Source organism: Lutzomyia longipalpis, chromosome 1 (genome assembly GCF_024334085.1).
Source record: "Lutzomyia longipalpis isolate SR_M1_2022 chromosome 1, ASM2433408v1".
Lineage (NCBI taxonomy): Eukaryota > Metazoa > Arthropoda > Insecta > Diptera > Psychodidae > Lutzomyia > Lutzomyia longipalpis.
In genome coordinates this window covers 20,772,779-20,795,786 of record NC_074707.1, presented here as the reverse complement: position 1 = coordinate 20,795,786, position 23,008 = coordinate 20,772,779, and the positions used below count along the sequence as shown (strand labels likewise).

Genomic DNA, 23,008 nt, shown 5'->3' with positions numbered 1-23,008 from the left:
GGATTTTTTTTCTACTGCGTGTTGCTACCACAAGCTGGTTCTCATCCTTCGCCTTTTTTTTGTTCAATTTTGCAGATTTAGAATGCACACATCGGCAGTTTCAGTGCACAGATGGTTCCTGCATCCATATGAGTTTCGTCTGTGATGGCGAAAATGACTGTCCAGATGGCAAGGATGAATTGCCGGAGGAATGCAGTATTACAGGTAAATAAATTTTATATTAAATTTAACTTCACACTAAAGTATGATATATTCCACCCAAAAAGGGGATGTTTATTGTAAATTCTTCTTTTTGAGGAACAAATCAATTTCGTCTCTGTAAAGAATTTTTCAAAAAGAAAAATGTTGATTTGATTTTGAGGGATTGTAATAGAATCTATTACGGTCAACGTGAATAGAACATTTTTTTACTCCCTGTCTCATAAACAAACATTTTCTATAAATTTATTTAATACATATTAATTTTCTTTCCCTCCAAAATTTGCAAACAAATACTTAATTTCGAATGTGAATTTTGGAAGTCAAAATTTAGGAATACTTGACGCAAAAATATAATTTTGTCTTGAGATATTAACATTTTAAATTATTATTATATACTATGTACATAATATTGGGCTAATTTGGGGTAATTAATTAATTTTATTATTCTGTTTATTATAGTGATTATACTTAAATTGTTTCAGAAACTTATAAAAAGACTTATAAGTTTTTAATGAAAGCTTTATTACTAAAAGCACAAATTTAGACTGCGTGAGGTAAAACATTTTAAATTGGTTTTATTTTATTAATTATTAATCAAATAAATAAAAAAACACAATCTTTTTTTTAAATTTCTCATCCTTTCTTCCATCATATTTTTTACCTCAAACCATAGTTTATGAATTTTCATATAGAAATTCAGGAAATGATGTAGTGGGGCCAAAGATAAAAGTTCCCAGACATCAATAGGAAGTTCCCCTAAATATAAAAGCCCCCAAGCAATAGATTCATATAAAATTCTTTGATTTTCTTCCCCAATGCCTCTGGCCTTTTAATTCAATAAATCGTCCATTGATATCGACAGCAGCGTCGCAAAAGAGAGGTTTGAGATTCAATTTAATGATGACTCGTGATGAATAAATTTTGTGTGTTTATTGACAATACGAGTTTTGTTTTTCAAATTATAACCACAACAAGAATCTTTCTGGAGAGTATTTTTCCTCTGTATGACACATTTTTATTTTTGATGCTGATTTCCACGTCAAAGCACGAGATGAAAGAAAAATGTCGACAAAATACTACAAATTGACTAATTAATCACTATTAGCAGGAGAAGAAATATATAAAATGTTAAAAAGAAGCAAAGAAGTGTTTATAAAAAATCATTTTCTTATCTGTAATATTTTATTGTAAAATACAATTGCTTAATTATAATTATTAAATACATACATTAAATTATCTCGTGCGAAGTGCTTGTGAGCTTTTACTAAAGCTTCCTCGTGTCCAAAAAGTGAAAATATTCTCATGGGTTTGAAAGAGAAAAAAACTTAAGAAGAGGATAAAAGTTATGCACAAAATGCGTAAAATGTGCAACATTCTGTATTTAACATTTTTCTTTACTTTCTTCGGTCCTTTCAAGGTGTGAATGCAAGGAGAATCTTTAGGAACTGAAAGTAATTTATGCATGCAGCATATACATATTTTGGATGTAGAAAATATACAAATCCACCTGAAATTTCTTTTATAAGCAATAAGTTGTGAGTACTGGCGCTTTTACCTGTGTAAATTAAAGACCACACAGCATGATGGAGAAATTGAAGCTTAAGATACCTTCCCCTAAATTATTTACTTTTCACCCGTACTACAATAATAAGTAAACCAACCCTTTGGCCACCTACTCAACTCTATCATGGAGTTTTATTTAACCTGGTTTAAATAATTATCCAGAGCACAATTTTGAAAGCTCCCCTCACCGCACAGTCAGCTCAGCACAGAGTGGCTAACATGAGAGTGGGAGCATATCCGCAATTTGTGGCTCAAATCGCCCATTGAGTATTATCCTGGTGTATGGTCGTGAAAGAGAGATATACGGATAAAAATATTGATTTATGTAAACCCTGTAAACCAGAATAATATTGACATTAGTACCAGATCGGGGATGTGTATAAATAATCTTCTTTCCATATTTTCCCATGGATATCAGAGGGTGGAAGTACGTATATAATACGTAAAGCTCAAAGCTTCTTTGGATGTTTGTACGCTGTCCTAATAGGGATGTATTTTTCTCTCAAGAAGTATATAGTCAAATTGAAATATTTTTTTTCAATTCGCCGGCAAAGAACATTGTGAAAAAAATATAAGTTAGAAGTAAAAAGTTTATGAAGCAGTTTTCCTCATTGACGTTGGCTAAGGGTTATAATAATGTTGGAAATGCTACAAACTCGATATTCTATTCATAACTTTGAGCACCATTTTTATGATCTAGCAATTTATGAATGAGAAGTAAGCAATCATTTGTCATTGGTCAATGGGAAACATTTTAACGAAATGTACTTTCTATTGTCAGAACTATAGTATATACATATGTATGTATGTAACAAAATGTATTTTCTATCAATCCCCCATAAATTCTTGGAATTTTCCTAGCGGGATTACATACATTTCTTTCGTTTAACGTTCTCTCTCAGTTGATGGGGCTTTTTCTTCCTTTTTCTGTGTAGCAAAATGCTTCTGTAGCAAAAGTTCCCTTGGCAAATGCTTGAAGCATGTTTGTCACGCATTGTTTATTGCATTCGTGAATAGATAATAAATTTCCCGTGACTTTCTTGCATTCCTCAGTATATATATACGCTTTAATGTTAACTTGGAGAAGGGTGACATCATTGTCACGTTACATGGTGAAGGATTGATAAGGAAGAGGGCACTCGAGTGGATTTTCTTCGAAACTGACTAAGGGGAGATTTAAGAAATTGTCTTTATAAGAAAAAAAAAATGCTCTATAGGATAGTCATTCAGGTCCTTTCTGTGTTTTTTCTTCTTCTCTTGTTTATTGCGAAGATGCGTCAATCCTTTTTTTACCAAGTTGCGAACTTTCTTCATCATTTTGGGTACAAAAAAAAACATCCTCTATGGCTTATTGGAAAATAAATGTTGGATTAGGGAGTGAGGCATGTGCGTCTTTTTATTCGCGGTTTGACGTTGGGTGATTTTCCATGTATATATACATGTGGGTGGGTAATCTCTTTTGGCTAAAGTTAAACCAAGCACAGTAATCTGTTTACCATTGTCTAATCTGAAAGTTTTGCCACGAGCTTCATTACTAATTCTTTTTGTATGTTGAGATCATAAAGGGGATTCGTCCTCGAAAATGAAAATAGGAAGAAATGGATGGTGGGATTTTTTTTCGACAAGAGGATATTGGAAAAAAAAATATTCAAAGCTCACATTGTTGGTTTTTTCCTATGCTTTACATGTATTTTTTTCTCATTTTATTTACAACGAACAATTCAGTTATGGTTTCTAGTATTTTTGTAGCTTCCATGAATGAACACACACTCACAACATATCGTCACAACGCCACAGCAATTCATTCAGTTGAAAATCATCCCCATCATTACGAGAATGAATTTATGTTTTTTATGCTGCAACTACATGGTTCTCCATATTTTTTGTGTGTGCACTCTGTTAACGTTTTTGCAATGTGGAATTATATTTGTGTGTGCATACGAATAAAATCCCTTATGCTGGGATGGGCAAGGTTGGCGTAAACACCCGGGAAGCCATCCCAGGCACAACCATTACCCCAGCTCACCACACCAACCAAGTAGTTGTTGAGATCAGTCTGAAAAGAGAGGCAATGCAAAACATTTAATTTTATACTTATTACAACATATTTAGTAATGTTTATTTATCCATGAATTTAAACGCATCGCTCAAAAAATATTTTCTTTTATGGATTTTTTGCTCATAGCACATTGTTTAGCCTTTCCTTTATGTTAATTTTCTTGAACAGTCTGTTGGGGACAAAATTCTGAGAATTCTTTTCAGTAATTTCTCTGTGTGATTTCTAAAGATATGACTGTGGGTAAAAGAGAATTGTTTGTCCTTATTTACGTATAAAAGCTCGTATTTCCCCATGCAATCTTGCACCCAGTTGCACAGAATCAAAACACAAATTTTCACTTTGAAGAACAGGAAAGGACAAAAAAGAATTCATGGAACTATTTGTGTGGTAACTATTCGTATTCAACCATACCAAAGGTCCACCGCTATCCATCTGGCATGCATCTCGTCCTGCCTCGCCTGCACAGATCATGCTGCAAAATTATTAAATGAAAATGTATTATAAGTCTCACTGAATAAGGGATGGACTTATCAAATTGAAATGCAGCGAGCGCAAATTGCGATGGGGAGGTGGGTGATAAATTTCATTTATTACCTGTCGGTTATATTTGCTGGATTTTCCGAATAGTTGTCAATGCACACGTCACGGTCCACAACAGGGACTCCCACATACTGCAGAATATCTGACGGAAGTCCCTGATGCTGGGTGTGGCCCCATCCGCTGACGTAGGTTCGGGCTGGAGCACGAGGCTCAATGGGGGTTATGGGGATGGGACGAATATTGGGTCCCGCCATAGGACCGACCATTTCGCAAACAGCAACATCGTAGTCCATAAATGTAGCAATGTCGTAGTCCGGGTGAATCACATAGCGAATCATGCGATGCTCTTGACCACCACTGTTGCGGTAGCGGCTGCCAAGGCGAACGAAAAGCTATGGTGGCAAAATTCATAAGATTAGATACCATTGTTTTTGACGGATTAACTTTATACTTTTGGAATTCATCCTCTACTAAACCGCGCTTCATGTACCTATGTTGTTGATGGTAAGAACTTTATCTTAATCTTATACTTTCATGGCTAATTAATTAAGTACATATTTCTTTCAAAAGTTCATTATCACGCTTACTTGAGAGATTATTTCAAAAATTTTACTTAATTTACAAATATAACTTGTCTAATTTCTTAAAAGATTTTTTTTTATTTTATTATTTTACGGCCGCGAACTTCATGTCCATAGGGCCCTTAAAAGATTTCAATAATAAAATATTTAACTTACAATTTCGGGGATTAAAAATTCAACGCAATGCCCTGCTGTGAGTAACCACGTATCAGAAATCACAGAACTGCCACAGAATTGGCCACGACCATCCATTGAGAGGGCTCCCATGTATGGAAATTGTCCAACTTGGGCATCCTGACCGCCAACAATGAATTTATCAAGTGGTGGCCGAAGAATTGTTCGCCTATGCAGAAGGCTATTTTGGTATCCTGCCGGAAAAGAAAAGGCACAAACGAAGAAAATAGAAAAGCTAAAATGGAGAAAATATATTTGCGGGAAAATTTGTACAAAGAGCAATACAGAGCTACTCTTCTCACACAGAGTAATAGCGATAGAATCTTCGAAAGAAAATGGTTTGCAACACTAAAGATTAATGATAGTTTCTATGGAGAAAAATTGTCTGCAAGTAATTTAAGAGGGGATGAAAAAAGTAGGTCCCAACAAACCTTGAATAGACACGAGGATAGCGGAAAAGAGAAGGAGCGCGAATGCCTTCATTTGACTAATTAGGGTGGTTGAGTGGTTAAATGTAAACTGATCGGCATCATTACAAATTTCTCCAATTTATATCACGAAGAAAACTCTGTAATCGCAAATACAGCTTAAATGAGCTTAAAATTTATTACCGGCAAAGATGGGAAACTCTTAATTGAGAATTTCTGGAACTTCCAATGTATCAGTAATAATTGCACAGCGCGAACTTTCCCAGATTGATAGTGACGTTTAATACCATTTTACTTGCCGCACAATGATACAGGAGATTTAGTTGAAAATATGACCCATTTCCGACTATTTTCAACAAAAGTGATTTCATTTAATTGTTTGAATGCTTCTTTTGAGCAATTAAATTGTTCTGAGAAAGGGGAAAACATTAATACATGTATTGAGAATTTCACTTTCAGTCAAATTTAATTTTTAAATTGTTTCCTTAACCAATGATTCATGACGAGATTTAAAGAGATTCAATAAGGTTTTTCTTTGAGTCAATTTTAAAAATTTAGCGCCACAAGGTATCATCGATCTTTATTGCAATAGGTTTTCATCTTGCAACAACTTCTTTTTCGCATTTATTTTTTGTTTGAAACTTTTATGTACGCACCTGAACGAACACACCCTGTAAGCATCATTATTGATTTTATACACATAACTGTAGGCTCACGGTAGAGCGAAAAATGCTTTTGTATGACTACCGGCGTATTTGATGGGAAAGAATTAAATTATTTACCGCAGATGGGATAGGTCACAGAAAAAATAAGTTTTGTACCAAATCATATTTTCTGTTATTTACCACAATATTATTTATTGTACAGAATAGTGCATGAAAGAGACTATGAAAATGGAAACATAACAAAAAAAAATCTTGTAAATTTCTCTCTTATATTCCTTGCGAATCATCTATGTTGTTTTTGTTGCTAAAAAAAACTTTTAATTCTTACATTTCATTACATAATGTAAAATATTTTTTACAGACAAGTACTCAAGAAAATTGTCTTTAATTATTTATTAAAAAAAATAACAAGAAAAAGAAAAGCGAGAAAGGAAACGTGGAGATTGGTGAGATGTATGATAATTATGTATAACTACATTAGGATTTCAAAATGGAGAAAATGGGAAAGGGTATGATAATGGAGTGATATTTCCTGAGATATTCAACGATGTAGGTACCTCTATATTTGCTCAAAATGTTGAAGCTCTGGGATTCTCACTATGTCAAACCAGAGAGAGAGAGAGAGAGAGCATTTCTACCACCAAATGGAATAACCATAATTAGGAATTTGAGCATTGTGAAATGCAATTAAATTATTCAAACTCCACATTTGGGGTGGCCAATTTATTTAATTGGATTTTAATTGGATTCTTTTGCCATTTTCATCGTGCTCCTATAATTACACTTGTGGTGTGTAAAATTTAAAATTTTCACCCCCTCTTATTCACGCTAATTACATGCAACATAATCTTTCACCTCAACCGTATGTGTGCGTCCTCTCAAATTAATTCAGAACAATCCTATATAGTAGGTAGGTATTGTTGTAAAGTATCCAGGAGAGGGGAGAGTAAATGAGTGGATGGAAAATGACGAAACGGCGTAAGGAATATTGGAACGAAAAAAGACTAAACTAAATGGAAGTTTTATATTTTTGATTTAAGGAAATTAGAGGGATATTAGTCGAAAAAGCGGTGGGAAAGGGGCAAGAAAAACGCAACTTTTCTGCATTCAGCGACGTTTCGAATAATGTATATATTCATCTTAAGGCTTTAAAGAATATGTATACAAATTTTACACTGTTAGATTTGTCAAACATTTCTTTGAGGAAAATCTAATAAAGACATATTTTTATATTTTTTGTTTCAAAATCTTTTTTTTATTTGGTTTAAAAATTACAAATAAAATTATGTAGATAGGTATATATGTATGTACCTATATAAGAAATTTATAGAAACTCGTCTAATTTTAGATAAAATTAATCTTCTCCATGCCTTTGTGGCTTCTTATTTAATTGATTCCATTTTGCTTCCGTCTTTTTTTTTGTGTGAAAATTCTTGATTCCTCGAGTATTCATCCCTTTTATAACTTCATTCCCTAATGGCTTCCTCATTTAATTTCCAGTTACTATGCCAAGGGGTAAAGAATTTGTGTATAGTACATGTTAGATTTAAGCAAACGTTGCTTCATTTACAGTAGATGTATATAGTCCCTCTTTATAAAATCAATTAAATTATCTATAAATGGGATCTTCATAATGTGGAGGTCTTCACATAAGAATTGTTTCAAGATAATAAAAAAAAATCTCACTCAATTTCTATATATACATATATATATATATATAATGTACATAGGAACATATATATTTTCTTCATGCTCCGTAAAAGTTCTTTTTCCCTATATGCAATATTGACTCTGCCCACATTGCATTAAAAAGCTCTTTGCTTTATTGTGCAAAAAAAGGACAAAATTAAGTGCTGAAGGAGTAGAAAGAGTGATGTGGAGGGGTGTAAAGTGAAATGTGTTTTAACAATTTTTGTTTGAAGTATATGGAGATAATGATGCGATGCAACATCACACAGAACAGTTCGATGTGTTTTAGACTCCTGTGTGATTCCTGATGAAATCTCGCACACCTGGGTACGCGATGTTGGTGTTTACACCCGGCCATCCGTCCCATGCACATCCATTGCCCCAGCTTACGATGCCCACCTGAATGTTGTTGGTGTCAGTCTGCAAAAAAATAAAAACATTTAGGGCATTGGAATCAATTAAAAATGTCACATAGCGATTGCAATAAATTCATACCAATGGCCCACCGCTGTCACCTGCAAGGAGCGCCCCATTGAAAAAGAAGAGAGAAAGAGGGAGATGTGTGTTAGATAAATGTGTTTGAGGGGATTATGAAGAGCGTGGTGAACGTGGAATGGCTATGAATTATCTGTCATCGTCGCAATGTGTGTTGAAAAAGAATTGTCGCATTGAATAACGTACCTTGGCAGGAATCACGTCCGTATTCTCCAGCACAGAACATACTGCAAAAAGATATGAGAAAGGTGTGAGTGAGTGTGTGTGTGTGTGGAAATTTATCGAATGGCAGGGCATCATGATAAATTGGCATTTTCTCTCCTACATCTATTTAAATGATATTTTTTCGTCGGCTCAAGGAATCTCGAGAGTGTGATAGATGAGGGTTTACTTACTTGTCACGGATGTACTCATAGTAGCCCCCATCTGCACACACCTGCCGATCAACGACGGGAACTCGGACAAACTGGAGGATATGTGGACCTGGTCCCTGCCATTCCAGTGCACCCCATCCTGCTACGAATAGTCGCTGAGGGGGTAAGGGCTCAACACTTGCTAGAGGTACGGGTCTGATGTTGGGTCCTCCGATGATACCTTGTATTTCGCACACAGCAACGTCAAAGTCATACATACTCGCAACATAGTATTCAGGATGCATGATGTACCTAATGAGGCGATATTCTTGACCACCAGTGTCATGGTAACGACTTCCAACCCTTATGGACATCTGTTTTGTATGAAAAAAAAAATTAAATTAGATAAGGAAAGCTTGAGAAAATTAGGCAATACAATTTTCACAAAATACATTCCAATACTCTTTAAGTCCTAATATTTTTATCAACAAAATACCATGGATAAATTGGTTCGAAAGACCTTCAATAATCAAATGTCGAAACATTTGATATCACGGAGAAAATCATTGGAACATAGATCTATTATCAATTATGGTTTTCTTTTGCATCTCTATAACTTTGAGGGATAAACTTTTCTGTTTCTTTCCAAACGCCAGAGCTTTTGGAAGTTTATTCCTTTTCTAGAATTCAGTTTGTGGTGAAGGTCAAAAATATTGCGAGACTATAATATTTAGGAAAAATGTCTTTCCTGAGTTTAAATAACCACGCAATTCCGATTTCACCATCACTAAAACAAACTCAATATACCTAGGTAGATACTTATTGAACTTGATTAATCAATTTTTAAGAAGTACACGAATAAATCCTATCGTAATGAATGGAGTTTTAATCCTTTTTGTATGAAATTTAAATCACAAAACACATTTTCATTTCTATTTCACGATTTTAAATCGCCATGCTACTCGTGCTATCTGGAAAATCACTTTGAGTTCAATCAAGACAGAGATTTTATCTCTATACGTCGTATAAACTTTTACTTTACTTCACTTTTGTGCTGGGTTTGGGAAGTTAAGGGATGGTTTTGTTTTATGAAAAATATCAAGAATGTTTACGTAAGTTGCGCTGAGTCCCTCGGGGCAATGAGCAGCGGTGAGGAACCAATGGTCCGAAATGACGGACCCACCGCAAAATTGTCCAAATCCATCATACTGAAGTGCTCCAATCCATGGGAATTGACCGGGGGCGGCATCTTCTCCACCCACAATTAAACTACCTGGGGGCTTTGCGGGATTCCGACCCCTTAGATGGGTGAAGCGCCCTGTAGAAAGACGAGAAAAGTGACTTTGAGGGTATTTCTCTGTACATATACACATCAAACTCCAAACTCACCATCAATCGCTAGAAAACCACTAAGAAGAAGTAAAACTACAAGTTTCATAGTTCTGTGAGTGACTCTGTACAAATAACCATCATTCCCATGTGGAGCTACGTCTTTTATAGAGTTTCATACCATGTTATCTCACAGCTCATAATTTCTTAAGCAAAGGTGCGTTTTCTTTGAAAACCAATCTCCGGACTATGACGACTTTTTTATTTTTAGGCAAGAAGGATAAATGGGTATACTAAATCACCCTTACGTGATTCCAAAATCTCAATCATAAATGTCGGAATCGCAGTCTTTTGATAAATTAATTGCTACTACCCGATGGCAATCGCACTGATAAAGCAATTTCCTTCGTCTGATTGTGGACGCGAAAAGAAAAATAAATCCCACTGTGTATATGAATGAATGAAAAATCGTGTTATTTGATAAAGATTGATAGTGTTTGAGTAATTTAAAGGTTCTTATGCCAATGGCTAGAGTAAATTCACGTTTTTCACTACTTAATTATTTTCTAACATCTTCAAAAAGTACTATGCTATTCATCTGACGCTCTTTGAGGAACTTGGCGCACGTGAATTACGAAGTTTTCAAGGAGTTGTAAAAGTTCTTCCTGATCAAGAGAAGTAAATCTTTATAAAAAAAATATTGTGTTGGATTTTTATTAACTGGAATTTGGGTAAAGCGCTTTTATAAATAAACCAATCGCAATTTTAATTAATCATGAGCAACATATTGATCAACGAATATTATACCCGTAATTGTGGTTATCATCATTATATCGAAGCTTTAATAACATTGTTCTCTTTATAATAAAATAAATGGAATCAATGCATAAAAGCCTAATTCAAATTAAATTAAATTAAATTCCTTAAATCCAATTTAAGGAATATGCAAAAAAATTAAAATATACATCATCCGGAATTCTCTTTAAAAAAATCTTCCGCGAATTTAAGGATAAAGTCCGATTTTTTTTCTAATTAATAAATCTACAAGACATTTCAATAGTACCTAATCTTATCGGCCAAATATAAATCTTATCTTAGCATTGTCCAAATTATTGTAGTATTTCAAGTAAAATTTCTCTTGGCTTAAAATTGATAAGGTCCTTTTTTAACTTCAAGGCAAACTTCTTATTGGATTTATTTTGCAAAACAATACAAATCCCTTTAAATGGCGAGGAGTTTTTCTTCCTGACAGTGAATGATGTAAGAAATTATATAAATCTCCCATTGTTGTATTTTATTTATTCATACAGACTTGTCACGCAGTTAAAAGTTTGGGTTGTGTGTGGGTGTTGTAATAAGTAATTTTGTCGGATGCCGGAAGTTTGTCTCGATGTGCGACAGGAATAATTATTGATTGATCGGGCGGGGGTGTTGTCAATCCCTGATGGCACTTTGGATAAAGTTGCGTATTGATGGGCTGGCAATGTTGGTGTTGACACCCGGATAATTCTCAAGTGCACACTGGTACCCAAAGCTAACAATACCCACGAGCCTTCCATGTTGCACAACTGCACCTCCACTATCACCCTGGCAGGCATCACGTCCTGGTTTACCAGCACAGAACATGCTATATGTATTGTTCCCGAAAAAGTGAGAGAAAAGAGAAAATTGTGTTCGTTAATGAATTTTTCAGAATTTTTTCCTCATTCGCGCGTGCAAAATGTTGGGAATTACTTTTCATTGACACCACCGTTGTAGGAGAGATTGCAGACATTCCTGTCGACGACTGGAACGTGAACCGCTTGCAAAATATCCGGCATATTGCCTAGCCACTGTGGTGTGAGAGAGAGAGGGGGTTGTAAAAAAAGGGTTGAATTTTGTTGAGAAAATTGGATGAGTTAATTGTGTGATAATTGAGACGATAACGAGGGTGGAGGGGTGTTATGTTGTTGAGTTTCACAAAATTGAACAGTTGAATTTCCTATGCATGAGACATACCGCTAAATTGCCCCATCCACTGATTGTAACCGTAGACCCGGCGGTTGGTTCGACATCCCCCATTTGGATTGATCTCATGTTGATACCATCGTATTCTCCGTGAATCTTGAAGACGGCAATGTCATTGTTGGAAAAGGTGTCCTCATTATATTCCGGATGCATTACAAATCGTTCTATTTCATAGAATTTTCCACCAATATTGTTAACATTTGTACTCCCAGCCAAAACTTTTATCTAATGTTTTATTGAAGAAAAAGAGGAAATTAGTAAGAAAGTCATCATATCACGAAAAAATATTTGAGAATTTTTTTTAGTAAATGAAATGTGATATGCGGTGTACTTTTTTAAAAATTATTTAGCACTACACCATAAACCATTAAAAAGATTCACATAATCAACATATTTAACATCATAGCTAATCACTGAGAGAAAATAATTTTTCATGTAAGTGAAATGGGCAAGAAAATAATTAATTGACCATTTTCTTCACTCTCCTTTGATAAAACTCTCACTAATTTTCTGAGGCATCTGTGTAGTGGGATTTTTTGAGAGTATTGAACTCCGTGAAAACCTGCACACAGCCGGAACAGATCACTCAAGAAAAAAATTAGAAAAAGATGAGGAAAAACCAAAATTTTTTTGCGTTTTACCATTTCGGGGGTAAAATGCTCGAGACAGTGTGCAGCTGTGATTGCCCAGGATGGGGAGATAATACTTCCGCCGCAGAAGTGCCTTCCTCCACCCCGCATCTGCAGGGATAGCTGCCAGGGGAAGTCGGAGATGTCGGCATTTGATCCACCGACGATGAACGTGGTGCCAGGTTGGTTCGTTAGCGGATTAGCTAGGACAGTGGAGAGGAGAGTGAGAAGTACCACTGAACCCTTCACTGATACCATTTTTAGTCACACGTTCTGGGTACACGTCCGCTGGATGTCCGTTCGTTGGTGGAAATGACCCAAGGTGGGTGGTGAAGGTTCCTTCTTTTATACCAACCGCGTATACTTTCCTCATTCCTAACAATGATTAACGGGGTTTTTTTGTTGCCATTCAACACACATTTTCACCTCCTCTACTTCTATCTCCTTTCCTTCCCCTTCTTTTTGGCATTTTGACGTACCACCTCTACCTCAAACTCTCAAACCCATGTGACGATTATTAATTTGGGAATTTTTCACACGCATTTCACAAATCATTTCCTTCCAGACGCGTACACACAGTGACATGATCAAGGTGTTCTTTACTGATAAGGATCACGATGAGTCAGAAGAAAAACTGTTTAAATCACTTTCATTGATGCCCATAACGTGAGTTTTTTTTGTACTAAATTAAATTGGGGAGGGTTTTTCTTTAGCATAAACAGTGGGAGTATTTTTTTAATTAAATTAATCCCTCTTGCCAAACTTGGGCACTTAATATGTAGTTGTTTTTCCAAGTTACGTTATGAAAGAAATTTTCATGTGCTAGCCGAAAAGTCAGACAATCTCTACAAGGGTATTATGGGGGTGTTATGAAACACAAAAAACACTATAATAAAAGCTCTTAAATTTTTACTCGAAACTAGAAAATTATTGTACAACCTCTTCTCAATTAATTTCAAAATTGTTACGCACTTTTCACGGATACTGTGTCACCCACGCATATGTTACATACCCATCACCGCAGACTTGTCAATCACGTAAATCTTTTTTTTTTGTTCCAATCATTGATAAAATCTCGTGAAATTAATCGATATTTTATTATTTGAAAGAACCCTGAAGATTTTTCTATGCAAAATGGGGGTGAAAGTTCATCCTTTTTTTGCTTATAGGGTATATTTTTCACCACAAAGGACAAAAATCATAGGGCAATCCCTAACTGAGGGTCGGTTATGAAAAATCATTTTCTAACACTTGAAAATGGAAAGTCATCCAGGTTATCTTGCATGTGTGTGTGGTCTGGTCATAAATAACATTATAAAAAAAAAGTCTTGTGTTTGTTCCTCAAGGAATGCCAATCCAGGAGTTTGGGGGAGGAACATGTGCAAAAAGTGCGTGATTTATGTGCGTACGGTCAGACCATCAATATTCTTCTCTTATGGAGAATATGGTTGCAATTATGTGGTTGCTGTGTGTGTTTTTTTTTATCATAAAAGGTCGGTGAATATATTTAGCTTCCGTATATGGGAGAGGAAGGATTTTATTATCCCCAAAGTGCCCCAAGATCAAGGGAAATATGTGTAACAATAGAAATTGAATTATGTGAGCTTCGGTGACAGATTTGATATCATTATAAATCTGCCAAGCCTATATATATGTTTTGGTATCCATATTATATATGTGCGTTGCGTGGTAGCAATTGCCTTCAAAAGCTTCACCGTGGCTTTTTGAAGATAACGCACACACACCAGAGTATACTATTTGTGCGGCTTCCCAACAGCATTGCAGCGATAGTTTGGCTAGGTCGACTTGTATACGGGTATATTGTGTCATATACCAACATTTGGGGGAGAAGGTGGATCCTATGGCCCGCGGAACAGTGGTTAGGATGCAAAAGCATGGGTAACACACCATCACTCCCTATACCAAAAATTGATTATATCAAAGTGCCATAATTAGAATGTAGAGCGGATTTCACTGATTGATTGACTTGCCACTGACCAAAAAGTAATTGATAACCAAGGGGTCTATGGAGCTAACCACGCTCTGTGTGTAGGTATTTACCTTAGAGTGAGAGAGAAACAGTCAAATTCACACAAAATACGCAATTAATGGAAACAATAACTTCCGCCCATCCTACCATATTTGTGTACCTACTACACTCTCACTATGTTGTATGATGTTTATTGAATTAATATTGTAAAGAGCAGGAGATTCACCTGAAACGCTTGGGACTTGGGCCGGGCATACCGTGGAATATTAGGTACATATAGGTACTGATTTCTAAGGGCGTTTCATTCACTCATCAAATACTGAACGCACATATTTTCTCCCGGCGGCAACAATGTTTCATATTACCTATACGTTGTGTTGTCCTACATAAATTCAATGGCGTTTGATGCATTGGGATCGAAATTATTATTATTTCAGAGAAAATTGCTAAAATTTCCTCTAAAGTTTGGTACATGTAATAGGTGAGAGAGTGAAGTATAGAGGCACAAAAAGATACATAATAGAGAGAAGTTTAACAAAAAGTAATAGTAATAATTTTATTCCTAAATTCCCATTTGGAAGCATTTACATTTGTGGGAGCTCAAAAATTACAGTGATGACGCAATTTTCTGTATTTTTTAGACAAATCTTTGTCGGCTTATTTCAGCTGATCAGTGGAATATGGGAAGTTTCTTTAGTCTTTCTAATTTTTGCGAATGATGATTTATTCGTTATAACAGTGATTAAACTCCTTTTCTTCTCTTAACCATGGGAAATATTTATACTTACATCTCTAAAGTGATTACACATATCTAATATAAGTTACTTAATTTTAAATGATTAATGAGTACATTGGTTAATGTAAATCCTGTATACTATATATACATAGGTAGTCAATTGATAAACCCACGCAGTCTGTTAAAATTTTCAATACACACTCATGCGACTCATGCTGAGTATGCGATACTCTCTCACTCTCACCAATATTCGAATAGCAGTGAGGTGTGCGAAGAAAATTAATTTGATAAAATTTTAATTCCATATTAACAGCACAAATGTAGGCAAATTGAAATACTTGAGGGTGACATATAGGGCGGCAGTTGGGGGAGGTGGTGTAGTTTGTCTCTACTAATGTGTGCTACATACACCACACCACGTATACGTTTAACGTTTATAATGTTACCTATATGTAATGCACGTGCAAAATGCCAAAGCCATTAATTACACTGAAATTACTTACATTGCCTCAGTGATAATCTTTGTATTAAATGTGAATCAATTATCACATTTTGGGAAAAGTTTCTCTTCCATCTTGTCTACTTTCCTTTTTTTCTGCCTCATTTTTTTCCCATTTCATACCAAGAATCATCCCACATAAGGGAGAATTTTTTTTCTTTATATTTTGACACTTGGGTTGTTCTTTGGTCGCTACTTTATTTGAGGGCATTTTCCCAGCATTTTCTTTGTGCGCAAATTTTAGCTGTGTATGTGTGTAGGAAATACTTCCGTGAGCTAGAGGGGTTGGAAAAAAACGGCCGCTCTGGCGTATCAGCGATAAAAGATTTTTTTTATTAAACTCTCTGTAAAGTGCTTAATAAAAAAAGAGCTATATAGCAACAACCATGTAAAGCAAAAATACAGGAAGAGAACTTTTTAATAAATAATTTCCATTGCAAAGCATAAATTTGTTTTGACTAAAACACTTCACATGTAATCAAATTCACAGCAAGGGGTGTAAAGCTGGTTTGAATTTGTGTTTCGTGGGCTTTTGAGAGCTTTTTTGGGCAGCATTTTTTAAATAATTTTCTTTCTCCCATCCGTTCCTTCATTTTCTTTGTCAAGTTTGGTAGAAATTAATTTTATTTTTGACCGATTTAATAGACAAATCAATTCAACAAATGAACAGAGCTTCAAGAAATTCAATTTCACTTTAAGAAAAATATTTATGTAGGTTATACATTTAAAATTTCCAGATTAGGTCCCTTTTGAAATTATAAAAGTATCGCAACATTATTTGTTCCTTTCCTATTGGAGTTTTATATAGTTTAATATTTCACACAAACATTAAATCCATTTATTATTTAGACTCAATATCTCACCCTCCGACATTGATGCTGTCGGTCGACTTGACGTCGATTCATCATCTGAGACGTACTTAAATCTATATGAGCGCAGAGATTGAACATTTTTGCAATAATAATGTACAACAACATAATATTCTCTATATATACATAGATTCGACGAAAATATTCGCCTTCCTGCGAAAGTTTATTAACAGGCAGAACGTGAGTGAGGCGTTTTTCTTTTCTCACCCTCTGCCGTCATGGTGTGATGGACGAAAGAGTATATACATATATATAACACTTTGGTGTGCTTTATGTGGTTGGGTTATTTTCTCGAAAGCACAACGTCTTGTTGAATTTGAATCTTTGTGAATTAATGGATACTCCATTGAAATTTACGAGAAGATGTGTTTGGCTGAACGTATCGAAATTTCTCTCATGGATATTTTTGTTATTTTAGCGGCATTAAGATTGAGCCAGAGATGGCTGAAAGGGGTTGTTGGACGTTCACTCTCAACTTTCCAAGTCTCACCAATGATTCGGAATGATCCTTTTGGATTTGATTTTGGCAATGTCAAAGTTTTTCTAAAATACTTTTATTGTTTTTCTTTTATCTTTTTCCCATCCAATGGGGCCAATACGGATGGATTCCTCTTTAATTGTGTAATTTAATTGAGAGTTCAGTTGTCTATTTAACTTTTGACTGTTTGCTTTTAGAGGGTGGTATCTGCAAAAAAAAATTAACTGAAAAACCACCGCAATACAAGAATATTACGAATAGTTTTTTAATTTAGTTTAGTCTTTAGTTAGACAATTGACATCCTTTTGGTGGTGGGAATTTGAATTCAAGTAGGACTCGTTGATTAATGAAAATCTTCACGTCTTTGTCCTCCATTGTGAATAATTAAAACGATTAAATATTGAATTAATCCTCTCAAATATCTGCACGACTATCGTGTCTCTCTCAGTGGAATAATTAGGCAACTTCATAAGCTTTTAAGTGCTTTACGAGGGAGAGCATCATGAGAGAGAGTATGATGATGAAATTCGAGGAGACTTGCCTACGGACCTCCCCCCTGCAGTGACTTTTCTTTGGGGGGTAATTCAATTTTTCTTCTTCCACTTTTCAGCCCACTCCACGTGGTATGTGGCTGCTGATGATCCTGGCAAAATAGGGAAAAGTCACGGGAGGAGGGTAAAAAAAAAAAAGGAAAAGAACGAAAGAAGTTGAAAGAAAATGAGGCGTACGACATCCCAACACTAAGCTTTTCTCATCACTCTCCTCACATCATCATTTTCATTCTTTTTTCTTAATGAACTTTCCTCCGCTCTTGTCATTGTACTGTGTGTATATAGCACGAAACGATGCTACCAGCCAGAGTACTTAATACATGTGACGTATATTGAATTATCATTTTAAGGCCAGCACAATGTGAAAAAAAGTATGACCCACATTCTATCTTTACTAGTAATGAGTTTTTAGAAAATTGTTGTAGGTTTCTATAATAATGTATTGTATGTACATAATATATTTTGATAAGACAGCTCCTCTCAAAATCACAATTCAGTCGATGGATTTAATCTAATTTTTCCACTTTACGGTGTCCCCAATTTTCTCATCTCATCGCTTGATTTCTATAGAGAGAAATTTCACTGAATTGGAAAAAAAAGTTTCCAATTGAAAGTTTCCTTGATATAGTCTTATCAAGTACACTACTTTTTCGCCTTTAACCATCGTTGTTGTCCGTTTTGTGATCCTGAGAAAATCCTTGCTCAATTATTTTCCTATTATTCGTTTAATATTTATTATACAAATTAATTGTTTTAAAAATTAGTTGCTCTAATTTTGTCTTCTTTGTAAAAATGTGATGTGAGTTTGTTAAGAAGATGTAAAAAAAAACAAGTTTCGAAATCTTCAAGGATTGACCCCATATCCTTGAAGAAGAAGAAGAGAGGGAGAGAGAAAATATTAACTCATAATGTTCCTTAGGGATCATGTGAAATAAATTAAAGGAAGATTTAGCACCTTCACCCCATGAGGCACAATGGATGATGACGTCTTCAGAATTTACTGATAAGACTGAGACACATTTACGACGCTTACAAGCACTCACTTTATGACCAAATCCAACATTTTGTCTCAACGTTTTCTCCTTATGTCGTACAATTGCTAAACCCAAGAAGCTTATACCATTCTGTTCTATTTTGTTGCATTATATTCGTGAGGGCAATGATAATATTTGACATGGTGATGTGTGTTGCTTTTAGCTTATTTATTCTTTTGACTCCAAAACAAAAGTTAATGTAGCAAAATCGCTCAATTTACGGTCTGTCGTATGTCTAGAATAAAAAGAAAAAAAATCAGTAAGGCAGGAATAAAAAAAGACTTAAAATTAATATTTATATAAAATTTTTTATCCCATTTTTATTTTTTATCAATGGAACTAGAAAATATTGCAACCATATGAGATGTAAAATTTTATCTTCTGCATCATACCAGAGACCATTTTCAAGTTTTATAAAATTCCAATGGCATTCGTTATATATAAGTTTATTGGTATTCCTCAATTTCTTGTGGATGAGCTTCTTGTCGCGTAGAGTAGAGTAGGTACGGAAAACTTGAAGGAATTCTTCTCGTGAACGTTGTCGCACCCTGAAGGTAACATAGGCATGGTGAAGTGATGGAGAGGAAGAGTACTACATACTATAAGGTGGATTCATGTGGGGAAAAGGTACTTAAAGCCCACGAGATATGTACACAGCGCGAACCGAGATGAAAACGAGGAGAAAATAAGACCTGCCTGAGCATCAGCTTATGCGAATGGTGATGAATGTGCCTTCAAGAATTACATCATTCTACCGACAGACTAGTCGTGTTTTATTGTACCTCCGAGGCGCAGTGAATGAGCGAAAAATGGAAAATGAAATTAAAAAAAAAAAAAAGAAAAGTGTGTGATAGCAAGAAAACCGGAGATATGTATAATGCAATACTTCTCTTAAAATGAAACAAATCAGGGCCGAAATCGTTAAATTATTTCACGCGCGCACAGCAAGACATTGATGGGTACTTTTACAATCATCATTCTGTGGGAATCTCACATCGTAACCACAGTGGGGGTGTGTACTGAAGAAGATCCCAAAATGTTGCTCAATCAGACACTGTGTGTGTTAGATAGAAATCCCAACATACTTCTTGTATTCGTGTCGTTTGTACATAAGGGGGTGGTTGATGTTTTTTAAGAGGTTTGAGGGAAGAGGACTGAAATACGAATAAAATATAATATAAAAGGCAATTCACAATATCTCTTGGATTACCCTTCAACTCCACGCCATGCTGCTTCTTCTTTTGCAAACCACCCCATTCCTCTTGTACTGTTCCGCCACACCCCAATAAACATTCTACTGTAGCAATATATATGTGCTTTTGAAGAAGGCACACTGACAATGAACATTAATTTTTCTTACGATCCTCCACTCGCCATCAAACACAAACGACATAAAATTGAGAAAATTTTTTTCGGCTACTTGAACCCATGTCGAATGTCTTTTACTGCCAAACTAAATCGATATTGTATCGTGATTTCCTCGTCATTTTCATGACAAGTTGTATCAGAAAGAAGGTATCGACCCTGGTAAATTAATGTATAAGAAAAAAAAAGAGTCAAACCTACCCAACTGGTTCAGTTCAGCCGTGTATTGCAAATTAATTGTAATTTTCAATTTAAATCACAAGTCTACGTGGTGCACAAGAATCATATAGGGGAACGTGGCCCAAATCGGACCGCCGCCCAATTGCGACCGCCCCTTTTTCTCGTAAATGACGACATATTATAAAATTAGTTTCACTACATTATGAAGATATTATAGTAAGGTAATGTTAGCGCCTAAAATAAATTAATTTGGTACACAACAGGACGAATTAAAAATCAAAATTCATTTTCAGCACTTGGCCGACATTTTCTGATTTTAGAAACGAAGTTGATATGAGTTTTTTTCCCACTATTATGTCTCATATTATGCCGCGTTTCTGTAGCTTAGAGGGTCTAGTTTATTACTTGATTTACAATTTTTTGAAAGATTTTAGGCATTTTAAGTAATTAAGTGAAAATGTAATACATGCAGAATGGTCTAATTGCGACCCCCAAAATGTTTCAATTCGGACCGTCTATTTCCACCATTCACCACGGTAAAGCAGTCGCGCATGCGTGTAGTGGTGTGGAAGTGTCTTCCTCACACAGACTGCGCTGTGTTTTGATTTCGGGAAAATCAATATTTTTTCACGTTTCTTGAAAGTTTTTTCGCCGTGAAAATGTTCCTAAAGCCGAAGGGGAGTGCAGTTAGTGTAATTTACGCATTCCTCAGAAGAATTTTCGTGGATTTTCTGCGAATTACTTCAGTGAGTGCGCAATTGTCTGTGTGTGTGAAATTCCGTGTAGTCACCTCAAGGGCGAAATGTCAAAACAAATGTGGAGAAAATTGAAAATAAATTCTTGATTTTCCGGCTTTTCCGGGTAATTCATGGCAGTTTCCCTATTTATAGTAGTGATAAATGTGATCTACTAGTGAAAAACCCACAAATTACGGCAAAAAAAGGGGGTCGCAATTGGAACACTCGGGGGGTCGCAATTAGAACACAGTGGTGAAAAAGTGCAATTTTAGCAACTTTTTTTAATTCCATTATTACTCAGAACAGGTAAGAGATAGAATGTTTGCATCTATAGAACAAAGTTAGCCTATTAAATGACCTTTCCAATGGTACCAAACTTGGGAAGATTTAATTCATTTTAATATAACTTTTTTCAGTCCTTCTGAAACAGAATTTAGGGGGTCGCAATTGGGCCACGTTCCCCTAATTGTCATGTCTCCCGCAACCAGTTCCTTATATTGCTGCACAAGGGTCTCTCCCCTATAGCACGATTCATTGCAGAGACTTACAATCTCCGGACTCCCAGATGTGCCGGAGAAGGCTGATTTTGTGCCACACCATAAATTCTCACCCAAAATTCGTGACATCTTTTCTCCCTTAAAGAAGCCACATCGTCGGCCAGGAAGGCTTTGATAACCCCCTACGACAATTTCTCAAGATGTGTCACAATTTTGGTCAATATACAACGAATCCTCGAGAACGAATGGCAGTGAGATTACAACAAGCATTTTACTGAATAAATGGGATCTTGCAGGGAGTTCATGGAATATTTAATCAATCTCTTGTATTTGGGTTACACCACATACAGCATTTTGGAGTGGATAAACAGATGCTATATATAATGCAGCTCTAATCTGGATAAAATTTTTGTAAAGCCAGATACATTACCCCCATGTTTTGCGAAATGAAGATTTGTAAGGCTTAAGTTGAAACAAAATGGGGGTTTATATCAAAATATAAAAAAACTTTTTTTTTGTAGATATTTTAGATATTTTGTCTTTTGATTGAATGATGCTATATTCAGACAGAAATATAAGTTTTGGGGTTTATTTAATTAAATAAAATTAGAATTATTAGTCTTAAATTATTATGAAGCAAAAGCTTGAGATATTATAATTTAATTTCCTTCTTTTTGTAAGATTTTGTCCCACTTATTCCTAGCTTGATGAAACATTCCTACACAATTTTGGAATAGGGGAATAGGGCTGTCGTACATATACATTCCATTGTTAACAAAAATTCGAAAAAAAATTCATGGAACGATGCTTTTGCCACATCTCCTCATAGCCATTTGCTGTTCTCACCCCCACCCCGTATTTCTCCAATTGTCATGAAAAATAGATGAAGTGTGATGAAAAGGTTTCCCCTACCCCTATCGTTGTGTACTATAGAAACCTGGCAGCCATCGAGGAGTAGATGAAGAATGGGTGTGTGCGTTCCTTATGCGGAAAACATCTCCCGGTGTGCGGGGGTGGGAAAAAAGATGAAAAATGTTGAAAGCATGCGTTAAAATTGAGATACACTCATTCAATTATTTAAATTTTTATCTCATTTCACCGTTGAGTGTCAAAGACAAGACGAAGATAAGTGAGGGAGATCAAGAAGCACAAAAAGTTACGGCCTTTGATGGTTATACCATCGGGAGAATATAAAACAACCTATCTAGCAAATCATGTTGGTCGAGTTTGTAATAAAAATAAAGTGAAGTAGATTGTGGTTATTTTTAAACTATGCCTATACATAAAACACTATGTATGGTGGTAAGTAGAGTTATTTAGAACCAGTTAGGGTATACCGTGATTAAATTGATTGCTATA

The 23,008-nt window shown here is 35.3% G+C and overlaps 4 protein-coding genes and 2 long non-coding RNA genes across 15 annotated transcripts in view; 2 read left to right on the top strand and 4 right to left on the bottom strand.

Moving 5' to 3' along the window:
- The window catches only part of LOC129796907 (uncharacterized), an 83,774-nt gene that overhangs the window by 11,732 nt on the left and 49,034 nt on the right, over nucleotides 1-23,008 (top strand). The window lies entirely within an intron of this gene.
- The window catches only part of LOC129796626 (low-density lipoprotein receptor), a 70,812-nt gene that overhangs the window by 2,655 nt on the left and 45,149 nt on the right, over nucleotides 1-23,008 (top strand). For all 9 annotated transcript variants that reach the window (XM_055838762.1, XM_055838770.1, XM_055838833.1 and 6 more), the window contains exon 2: nucleotides 76-204. In XM_055838762.1, the coding sequence (XP_055694737.1) occupies nucleotides 76-204 (129 nt within the window). The remainder of the gene's footprint in view (nucleotides 1-75; nucleotides 205-23,008) is intronic.
- LOC129796871 (trypsin delta-like) lies at nucleotides 3,271-5,624 on the bottom strand. Of its 2 annotated transcripts, XM_055838993.1 has the most exons (5): nucleotides 5,550-5,624; nucleotides 5,101-5,312; nucleotides 4,418-4,755; nucleotides 4,235-4,295; nucleotides 3,271-3,820 (listed from the first exon to the last, which is right to left on the bottom strand). In XM_055838993.1, the coding sequence occupies exons 1-5, from the start codon at nucleotides 5,599-5,601 to the stop codon at nucleotides 3,686-3,688; spliced, it is 798 nt and encodes a 265-aa protein (XP_055694968.1). In that variant the 5' UTR covers nucleotides 5,602-5,624; the 3' UTR covers nucleotides 3,271-3,685. The 2 variants fall into 2 exon arrangements, with proteins under 2 accessions (XP_055694968.1, XP_055694967.1); XM_055838992.1 differs by lacking the exon at nucleotides 3,271-3,820 and having other exon boundaries at nucleotides 4,049-4,295.
- Nucleotides 7,436-10,213, bottom strand: LOC129796872 (trypsin delta-like). Its single transcript, XM_055838994.1, has 6 exons — nucleotides 10,138-10,213; nucleotides 9,861-10,066; nucleotides 8,791-9,122; nucleotides 8,582-8,622; nucleotides 8,396-8,415; nucleotides 7,436-8,320 (listed from the first exon to the last, which is right to left on the bottom strand). Exons 1-6 carry the CDS (start codon nucleotides 10,184-10,186, stop codon nucleotides 8,186-8,188), a joined length of 783 nt encoding a protein of 260 aa, XP_055694969.1. The 5' UTR covers nucleotides 10,187-10,213; the 3' UTR covers nucleotides 7,436-8,185.
- Nucleotides 11,351-13,032, bottom strand: LOC129796876 (trypsin delta-like). The gene is made up of 4 exons (XM_055838999.1): nucleotides 12,726-13,032; nucleotides 12,076-12,309; nucleotides 11,812-11,909; nucleotides 11,351-11,704 (listed from the first exon to the last, which is right to left on the bottom strand). The coding sequence occupies exons 1-4, from the start codon at nucleotides 12,969-12,971 to the stop codon at nucleotides 11,512-11,514; spliced, it is 771 nt and encodes a 256-aa protein (XP_055694974.1). The 5' UTR covers nucleotides 12,972-13,032; the 3' UTR covers nucleotides 11,351-11,511.
- On the bottom strand, nucleotides 19,740-20,482 carry LOC129796906 (uncharacterized). Its single transcript, XR_008751285.1, has 2 exons — nucleotides 20,081-20,482; nucleotides 19,740-20,024 (listed from the first exon to the last, which is right to left on the bottom strand). It is a non-coding gene; the product is annotated as an uncharacterized LOC129796906 (long non-coding RNA).